This window comes from Sorghum bicolor, chromosome 2 (assembly GCF_000003195.3).
Source record: "Sorghum bicolor cultivar BTx623 chromosome 2, Sorghum_bicolor_NCBIv3, whole genome shotgun sequence".
Lineage (NCBI taxonomy): Eukaryota > Viridiplantae > Streptophyta > Magnoliopsida > Poales > Poaceae > Sorghum > Sorghum bicolor.
The window spans coordinates 48704556-48715487 of NC_012871.2; the positions used below are offsets into that span (position 1 = coordinate 48704556).

Here is a 10932-nt window from a genome sequence, read left to right on the forward strand (position 1 = left end):
AAACTATTGATTTCTATGTAACCTCTGTTGGGTTTCAATATTTGGTTAACTGAGTGTCTATGCATGTTGTGAGTTGGGAACATTATGGATAGTCTATGTAGTGTTTTGTATGTTTCATTCCCTTAAAAGGAAGTATGGTGTAAAGTTTCTATACATTGTTGTTCAATTAAATAAACATATCCTCGTGCAAAGAATGGTGTGGGTATGGGTAGTGATGGTATTAGTTGTAATAGACCCCCATAGCAGGAAGCATGATGTTGTTACAGACAATCATGGTTGTGTCGGGTAGAATGTCCATCTCATGGAGAGGTTTTTACGCAGCAATGAAATTAATTTTTATTCATTGAACTACTAATTTGTATGCAACGTGGCACTAAAAAACCTTTATGCGTATCTTGACTATTGATTCTATGTACCTACTAGGTCATCATGTGCCAGCATTCAAATTTCAAAATTTGAAGAAGACAAGATCGTCTCCATGTGGAGATGTTTCTATGTGGTAACAAAATTAATTTTTATTCATTCAACCACTAATTTATATTCAATGTCGACGCCAAAAACTTTGCTACGTATTTTGACTATTGATTCTATGCATCTAATCAGTCATTATGTGTCATGATTCAAATTTCAAATTTTGAAAAACACGAGGTCGTCTTGATGTTTCTTGCTCAGAAGATCTATTCGGATGTATAAAACTTTGTCTCATCGTGCGCAAAATTATGATTTTTTTTCAAAAATATATTCACAACGGATCTTGAATCGTGCAAAAAATATCAGGAGTTCAACGGTGAAAACCGTTTTTGAATCGGATGTTTTGTTGAGAAATTGTCGTGAAAAAAGGGAAGCGATTAGAGTGGACGCACGCATGCAGACATGTGTCAGTCTATGTCCAGATTACAGAGAGATTTTTATGCAGTAACAAATTGATTTTAATTTATACAACAACTAGATTTTTTGCATCGTCGCGATAAAAACCTTTCTGGATATAACACCAAATACCATATAGTAATACTATGTATACAAGATTTACTTTAAAAAAAAAATCTGACAGCAACACGCGGGGAATTCACCTAGCTAGGAAAATAGTCATTCCAGCAAATTTGAAGAATGAGCTCATAATACATCAACTTATCTAGAATAGGTTGATTCCCTAAACCAAGCACTCTATTAATGTTAGCTAACAGCAAGAAAAAGATTTGAACACGAGGTTTTTGCAGTGTCCATTGGAGAAAATTCACTTGGTAATAACAAAGTATACTTTTGATATCCAACAACTTTGAACACAGTTTGCAACATTCACTACACAAGTTTTGAAGTGATGTTGAGGACAGGTACGCAGCACTATTACCACAATCGTACAATATCAAAAACAGTGATATAATTTTCGGTTAGGTATTCAGACATCGAGCACTTTTGATCTTTAAAGAAGTGTAAAAAAACCCAAATACAGTGCAACATCAGTTATCTTCACAAACAAAACTGGACAGGTCCCAAAAAACTCAGGGTTCTAAAGAACAAAAGATGAGCACTCCAGGTCCCTTACTCTCGAATGGATGCTTGATCTGTTTATCCTGTCTGAGTGCCTGTGCAATAGTAACAGCCTCCATTTTTTTCTTGCCGTAGCAACTTTTCTTCACTGATGGTCCCCACTACAAATATGGTTACAAGTTATTTTACTTTAGAATCATGACAGCCCAGTACATTGTGAAAATAAGTTCTTGAGAGTTTTTTTTAAAAGCACATATTGGTACAAGCTTCCTGTGTAGCCACAATTCTCCAAACCAAATGAGAACAAATTTAAGAAACACAGCCATAAGGCAATTGTGTTTTGCACTTTTGCTTCTCTAGAAACAGGATTTGTCAAGATGAGGGTAAAGTACAAAAATTTATGGATTCAAGTACAAGGCATTACTTGGTATTCCCTCCGTCCACACTTTTCGATTTCAAGTTTGACCAAAGTAATATAAAAAAGTATTAACATTTAGGATACAAAATAAGTATCATTAAATTAATTATGAAATAAAATTTTGTAGTAAAGCCTTCTTTAGATGTTGGGGTGAAAAGTTTTTGGGCACTATAGCACTTTCGTTTGTTCTTGACAATTATTGTCTAATCATGGACTAACTAAGCTCAACAGATTCGTCTCACAAATTACAGGCAAATTGTGTAATTAGTTATTTTTTTATCTATATTTAATGCTCCATGCATGTACCGCAGAATTTGATGTGTTGAGAAATCTTGAAAAGTTTTTGGCTCCTTGTTTAGTTCATCCCAAAACCCAAAATTTTTTCAAGATTCCCCCTGTCACATTGAATTTTGCGGCACATGCATGGAACATTAAATATAAATAAAAAATACCTAATTCCAGAGCTTGCCTGTAATTTGTGAGACGAATCTTTTGAGCCTAGTTAGTCCATGGTTGGACAATAATTGCCAAATAAAAACGAAATCGCTACAGAACCCAGAAACTTTTCACCTCCTCAACTAAACAAGGCCCTAGTTGAAGACATAAATGTTAATACTATTCACTATAAACTTGGTCAAAGTTAAACTAGTTTGACTTATACAAATCAAATTGCATTATTTTGTGGATGGAGTACTTTTTTCTCTCAAACAATTAGGAGAACGAATGTCATTGTATTAATAGGTAGAAAACAGTTTGTTTACATGCTGATTCCATGGCTTGGGTTAGTTCTCTAAAAGCTGCACTATGAACATCCTTTCTTTGTGAGGACAGGGAGAGCAGCCCCTAAAGCTGGGAGAGACCTCAATTATCTAGGAAAAAATACCAGACTTGCCAACCAAAGGATTAAGAGAAACTTCCCTATTTGACATCAAAACTTAAAATCTTCCCCGTCTATCATCTATTTCATCTTTTGTTCCCTATTTGACACTTCCATCACTTTTTGGATGTTCAGGTGAAAAGACCATCTTGCTCCTCCTATGTGTTTTCTTAGACATGTTGTGTTCTTGTTGCTGCATATTTTTTTCTTTTATTTATTTGCAGATGTTTCTTTCACAGTATGCGTAAATACAGCACACCTCAAAAAACACATAGGAGGCGCAAGATAGTATTTTTACCTTGGACCAATGTTCAGCTAGGCGGCAATTAGGCGGCGGTTAGGCGGCGACTAGGCGCGACTAGTCGCGAATCGGAGGCTCCCCGCCTCGCCTATGGGGGTAGGCGGAACCTAGGCGGCGGCGGCGGCGCCGGCGCCGGTGGGGCTGGAGAGCATCCGGGCGGAGCTTCGGCAGGGCGGAGCATCCGTGCGCAGACGGCGGAGAGCGCCGCGGGCGCGGGCGCGAGGAGGAGACAGTCGCCGGCGGGGAGGAGCAGCGCGGGCGACGGCGTGCGCAGAGAGAGGGAGCAGCGGGAGAGGGCGGCGGCGGCGGCAGCGGGCAGAGTCGCGACTCGGGGACTCGCGAGTCGCGACGCGGCTTGCGGGGAGACGGGGTCACGGGAGGGATGAGAGAGTTGGGCTAAAGTGGGACGTTAAATGGGCCTTCTATTCTTTCCCCTTCCATTACTACTACTTATCTATTGTTTTTTCTTTTCTTTTAAGTGTTTATACATGTATTAGGTCACCGCTTAGCAAAACGCCTAGAAACACCTAGGCGCGATTACTCCCGACTAGGCGCTAGGCGGAGGGTTAGCGCCTAGATTCCGCCTAGCGCCTAGCTGATCTTTGCCTTGGACTTAACGTTGTTATAACCAAAAATGGACGGAAGTGTCAGATAGGGATCAAAAGATGAAATAGATGACATATATGGATGATTTTAATTTTTAGGTTTCGGTATCAAATAGGAAAGAAGTTTTTCTAGTGTCAAATAGACAATTTTCTCAACGATTAAACAAAATACAAAAGAGGTTACCTAGATGCTGTGTCAGTTAGTTTGCTTTCAAAATCCAAGTGCAAACCAGACATGAGTACTTCACAGGCCCTGTCATACTCCTAAACAAAAAAGTGCAAATACATGATGTGACGGAGAATATGGAAAATCAAATGTCATTGCTACTGAGTAGCCTAGCACACCTCACCTTCACCAGTATCAGAGCTGCTCCTTGAGCATAACAAGACTTTGATAAGTCTGGTTCCATACCTTTATAGGTATCAGCATCATACATAGCATTGCTTTTGTCACCGGTATGCAGTGAGCAAAGGCTCCTCTTCGCATACAAGGTTGAATTACCAGGGTCAGTCTCCACTGCCTGTAGCCACCAAGTGTTATTAACTATTAAACCGAAGGTAAAGCTGATCCATAAATGGCGCTACTTATAGCCAATCATAACATATGCAAATATACTTGACAATTTTAATCTTTAAGCATTCAAACATTAACAAACATGGCAGCCATCTAATTCATAAGGATCCTTCTAACGAAGTTAAAATTAATTGAGAATCTTCACTGAAGAAGGGACTCAAAAAGTGGCTGATAAAAGTTCGATAACTAGATCACCAGTTTTCTGGAGGACATATGACCAGATTTGTGTCCTTGGAACTTCAACATTAAACCCATAAAAATAAAAGCCAATGACTACAGGGAAGTCAGAAGATGAGTTGAAAGAGAAGTACAACTTAAATTAATGGAATGAATAATGCAATAATTAACTTTATTGTATTCCATCATCTGAGAAAAGAATTAACCTTAGTATAGAGATTCAATGCAAGAGCATAATCCCTGTCTGAGAATGCAGCATCACCATTTGCCTCAAAATCAGGTTTATCGTTCTCATGGAGAAGAGGGTCCTAAATAACATGGACAGCTGAAAGTCAGATAGACAGATGGATCTTTGATGGAATGGAAAAAACATTTTCCGAACAAGGGATATGGCATAAATTCTTTAGCAATATTTTGCCCATACTTGCAGGTTTGGTCTCGAAAGTTTTGCATGTTGAGTAATTCCTTCGATGCTCCAGTCTGCAACTCTAGCCAAAGGTGTCGTGACAGGGAGAAGAATCTCAACACATTCCTGCCATCCTTTGATTGCAGCAATTTCTATGGGTACTCTACCATTCTGTTAACAATGATATCAGAGACATTTTACAAACAACCTCATGAGAGCATAGGGGAAAACAAAGACGTCCTGTCACACAATGAGTATCTTTTAAGTGGTTGCCACACAATGATTGCTATCACTAGAATGTGGGAAGGCATTATACTCCAAGAAAATTAAGATCTTTAATGAGTGCAAGGAATTACATGTGAATTTCCAGGTTATATATTTGTATTAGCATGTAGTGGAATATCAGAAAACCTAGTCAATCTCTCAGGCCTCCAAAACAGGTAGTACCAGAGAGGCCCGATGGCTACTAATGCCTCCCTACTCACAAACAACTCTTCTCAAAATCTCAAGACAAAGGTGATGATTTGGAATCACATTCAAAGGAACCAGGAAAGGAGAGCTCTCTCCACCTTTTATGACCTATTCTTTGACTCTTAACTAAAAAATGCCGGTTTTAAGAATGAGTGATTGCCCTTCCCCCTTCCTACCCAATCGAGAAAGAGGATGGCTGATACACACAGTTCCACTAATGAAAGGTATAGAGTATATGTATTATCATTCCCATTGATCTTTGGGCATATCTAAAGAACAGGTGCAAGAAAAGCAGGACAGATTCTTTCAGTTCCTTTGCTCGTTTCTTCACAGTCCCATGAAGGATCATGTCAACTTCAGTATCAGTAAAACATAAAATTCTTTTCAAATTTTTGTTGAGAGATGACATAGGATATTGAAGTGGAGAATTTTACCCTAAAATGTGTACCCAGTTGTGGGCAAATACTAAATTCACTAGTTTCACATTAGTTAAGCTCATGAGCATAAGATTGTTCAACTGTTTTTTTTACTTTTATTAGAAAAAGAACTATATTCCATCTTCTAACCTATAACAATTGTTATCAAACAGTGCCTCTAATAAAATACTCTAAGCAGGAGTACAACAAGATTATGGAATGTTACTGCAAACCCTTCTCTTTGCAATAACTTTACAAGATTATTCATAGATTGGCAATCTACAACATTAATAAGAGTGACAACAAACAAGCCAAATAGCAGGGTAAAACTCACATTGTCAGGTATATTGGCATCAGCATCAGCTTTTAACAAACATTTTACACAATCAGTAAAGCCAGCAGTTGCTGCTCCTATCAGTGGAGTTACAGGCTGACCAGCATTGACATCAGCACCAGCCTACAACATGGAATATGGACTATACATCAAATAAACTGGAACTTATGCTCATCCTAGGAATGACAAAACTAAACTTGATCAGTTTCCTTGGAAAGATATTCATGTGGTTATTGCACCTTAATGAGTAGTTCCACACCTTCCAATGAACGAGCAAAGACTGCTGCTTTCAGTGGCGTATGCACTAAAAGAACTGCTGCATTAGGCTGAACAAAAAGAGAAAGAACACATTACTTATCGTTTTTTTTCGACATATCATTAGGCATAAGTCACATAGTGTAATGTGACAATGTTTAGGTGAGATCTAGCTTTCATCAACAGAACCCCTAATGCATAGACTAAATAAACATCCAAACATCACAATTGTTTGTATGGCTATACTATGTAACTGATTATGATCCATGCTCCATGCTAACACATGTGCAAGCTGGTGTACTAACTACCCACTACCCAGTATCCATGGACAAGCAAGCATTTCCATTGACAAGGCAGGAAAAATCCAGGACAACAGATAAGGTCCATCACACAGGAGTAATAGGTTGAACTATAATATGGTTTGACCATGACTGATGACTGATCTTATAGGGTTGTTTAGACCGCAGCTTTATCGAAACCACCTTTATTTGAAGGATACCTTTTTGGGTATAGAAAGCCAAGATAACAGAAGATAGTTTTTGCTAAAACTCAATTTATTGAATGAATAACTTTGAACTGTTTGTAAATCCCCCGCCCGTCAAAAGAACTCATAATTAAAGCTCAGCCATAGCCAAACAGTGTTTTTGCTATATTCTCTCGTAACTACAACAACGCAAAATCCATGTGTTAGATAAATGTAGGGGGGAATGTATTTTAAGAAAATTTGACATTAAAACCATCAGATCAATATGCAATACAATCAAGAATTATGGTTTAGCATGCGGTATCACCTGGTAGACATGAATTAGATCAAATATAATTAACAAGGGGCACATGAACAAAAGAAGTTTAGAAGTCCTCTCAAATTGGGCTGGCTAATAAAACAAGAGTCCTAATTCAGCTTGGTCAAGCATGTAAAACTAGACTTAAAAAAAATCCATTATCGGACCAAGTTCATAGAACTGGAGGGTTAGAAATATACAGTAAAAAGAAAAACTTAATCATTTCTATGCCCAAACAAAACTGTCCAGCTGCTTCATTTAACATGTATAGAGTACAACACATCAATACAGCATATATCAGTAAGAAGAGCGTTACATCTGCCTGATGCTGCAACAATATTTCCATCATTCTAGCATTTCCACGTTGACAAGCAATGTACAGCGGAGTTCTTTTCTCCCACATAGGGTCAACATAAGCTCCTTTGGACAACAATAACTCTGCTAGTTCACATGCATCTAAACAAAAGGAAAGTACAAATATTATATTATTACCTTTCAAGGCTATAATAAATGATCAATACTTTCTATAAATAAAATGCAAACTTGTGGCCAAGAGCTTAATAGTTAAAATAACTATGCTAAGAATTACAAACATGTTTTGAAGAAGCAATAACCAAACTGGGTAAATAAATTGGCTGTTTAAGCTTACCAGCTTAGATAATAAGAAATGATCAATACCAATTTTTAAGTTAAGCAATGTACCACCAACTAGCCAGACAAAAATACTGCTGTCCACCCAAGGTTAGCCCTTTATTGGCAAATCCTGACTTCATTATATATGTCTACATGATTGGAACCATTATGGCAAGTGTCTGGCTCACTCACTGCAGGTTCAAGCAACTGAAACAGGTTTATCCTAGTCTGAGTTGTGCTCAAGTGCAATAAATGTATCTGAATGATGAACCCAGAGAATGGAAGTTGTTCCTATTGGTTAAATATAGAAGCCCCAATTTGATCACTAAACAGTTCCTGTTATCAACCCTAGTTGGTATATAGCTACAAAGAGCATCCAGTGTAATAAGAAGAAGACTTGAAATTTACAGCAAGAAATATATTGGCAATTGAAAAAAAATGTTTACATGACACAGAAAAGACTTGTCATGATAAACCTAAAATAAAGCTCAAAGAACTAGCTAAATAAAATCTGAAACACATATTCAAGGATACAGAGAACCTTGAGCTGCTGCAGTATGGAGAGGAGTAACCCCATTGCTGGCTGCTTTGCTTGGATCAGCATCATGAACAAGAAGAAACCTTATAACTGCTGAGCACCCATGTTGTATTGCAAGGATTAGAGGTGTCACACCTGGCAGCAGCATAAGAAACAGAAACAGTTCATCACAACTATCAGATTTCCTTGCCTCCGAAAGAAGAATATATAATCAAGAATCTTAGCATCCTAAACGTATCTTAGATCATTGCCAACCAGGTTTACAGGTTAATTATGGAAGGATATTAAAAATAAAGGGGAAGATCAATCACTCACAACCCCTTAATTGTGTGAATTCTACCTTGCCAATTTCCATACACATCATGCATCAGAAACCAACTTTTGAATAACTTCTCTAAGGTAGACAAAGTTGTAAGAAAGCCATTTAGCATTTGAGTATGCACCAAAACCAATAAAATTATGGGGTACCTTTGAAATTTACACTAAGGGTTTGTTCGGTTAATCCCCAATCCGAGGGGATTGGAGGCCATTGAAGGGGATTGAGGGGGGGGGGGGGGGGCTTGACTTGCAGGGATAAAATTCCCCTCAATCCCCTCCAAGTCCCTTGGATTGGGGAATAACCGAATAAACCCTAAAGTAGCTAATGATAGCATATTGCCCCCATATGTTTTGATGGAAATTGAGAGGTAAATTGGTGAGAACCAGCCTCTACAAAAATAATCCTTCCTTCACAAGATCTGACATCTGCAGAATCACACATACTGAGGAAAGGATGTAACACTGGTTGCAAACTTGCAATTACCATCTGCTCCGATACATAGCTTGTACGATCACTCACCCTAAACAGCTCCCAACAGTTTTTTCTCCCAACAACCTAAAATACCTTCGCGCTACACGACACAAACCACAATCATTAATTAATGCACACTACATGCAACCCCAACAACTATCGAAGTCGCTATTGAAACAACTTTTCTATGACATGGAGGTGAGAGAACTAGAAAAGGCATCTCACTAGCGCGCCACAAATCGCTAAAACCCAGCATTTCTGCGTCTAGGCCCCACGTTTGTATGCTACAATTTTCCTCTTTTGTTATTTCCACACCGTGCCAAATCAGCTGGCGATTTCGCCAACACTGTTAGGGATGCCCTAGCGGGTGAACGAAACGCGCGAACCAAAGTGGAGAAAAGCAAAATTTTACCAATGGAACCAGTCGTGTCCACATGGACCTTGAGATCCTTGATCAGGAACTTGCATGTCTCCACCTTCCCTGCCGCTGCTGCTAAGTGCAAGGGCCCGTGACCTCGATTCCACGGGGCCTTGATCTCCGCCACTGCCTCATCCATGCTCTTCCCCGCCTTTGCTAACCGCTTCGCCAGCTCTGCACAAATCAGTACCCTCAGAAACCCATCCGTACGTCCACCCACCGCACAAGCTAACATCAGAATCCAGTCTTCCGGATCCAGGATCAGAGCGCGAAACTGAAATGGCGGGTCGCGTCTCGCGGGACTCACTCTTGACTTGCGGGACATCGCCGGCGTACGCCGCGCTGAGGAGTTTGACCGTGATGTCCTCCACGGAGAGGTTGGCGCTGGGGTTTCGTGCCTGGACTTGCTGTGGGAACGAGGAAGACCCGCCTGAGTAGGAGAGGGAGGACTCCATACAAAGGGCTCCGCAAGATTCGCGCAGGTTAGGGTTGATTGGATTTCGCGATAAGGGGAGCCGCGAGGGGGAGGGGGAAATGGAAGAGGGCGGGAAGCGTGAGTCGGCGATCTCCGCATCCGTACAGAAGAAGCCAAGATCGTCCCGGGCCCAATCGCAGTTTTTGTATGGGTCTCCTGGGCCAATAAGACAGTCGGGATCGCTTTTTTTTTTTTTTTTTTTTTTGGGGATCATTCTACCTATGGTCGAAGAATGTTCCCGTCAAACTTCAAAAGCACACTTTTTTTACTCCTAAACTCTCAAGATCATCAAGATTAACTTCTTACCCTATTTTGAAGAGGTTTGAAGGAAGTTTTGTATTTTTTAGTTAAAATCCAATAAATGCTTGATTAAGGTTTTTAAACCACAAAAGTTTATCTAAACTTTAAAAATGAAAAAAAATAAAAAAGATAGATTGGGATAGGATAAATCAAAATAAAATATTTAAAGCTCGTGAAAACATATTGAGAAATTTTGTAGAAAAATGAAAAAATGTCTAGAAATTTTCATAACATTCTAATCTATATACAAACATGTTTTAAAAACTTTGCACGGCACACCACGTTATGTCTCCAAGTGAAGCGGGCATACTTTAGGCGGTGCCAGGTGTTGATGGCTACTAAATGTCAATTCCAACCATCAGCAATGCATCAAAATAAAGGCTAAATCAATATCAAGTGTAGTATTTTTGTTTCAAAAAAGTGTTGTTCCACTTGTACTTTAAATTATTTGGATGGCAGTGGCAAATTGGCAAAATATTCAAATATGAAGCACCAGGAGCATGTGGGAGAAGGTAGGGCAACCAAAGGCTGCCTGGTGATTGCCCAACCCTCCACCTCCTCTGTCACATCACCAATCCGTGTGGAGAATCAATAAACACAAAATGGAGCACTTCTACATGTTGATGTGGGGTTGGTTTGATCCTGTGGTGACCATGGAGCCTCCTAAGAATTGG

General features: G+C 39.4%; 1 protein-coding gene across 1 annotated transcript; it reads right to left on the minus strand.

Moving 5' to 3' along the window:
• LOC8064650 (ankyrin repeat and SOCS box protein 13) lies at positions 1239 to 10069 on the minus strand. The gene is made up of 11 exons (XM_002462085.2): positions 9791 to 10069; positions 9478 to 9657; positions 8279 to 8410; positions 7421 to 7560; positions 6307 to 6393; positions 6068 to 6190; positions 4865 to 5017; positions 4647 to 4748; positions 4040 to 4210; positions 3874 to 3953; positions 1239 to 1649 (listed from the first exon to the last, which is right to left on the minus strand). The coding sequence occupies exons 1-11, from the start codon at positions 9936 to 9938 to the stop codon at positions 1634 to 1636; spliced, it is 1332 nt and encodes a 443-aa protein (XP_002462130.1). The 5' UTR covers positions 9939 to 10069; the 3' UTR covers positions 1239 to 1633.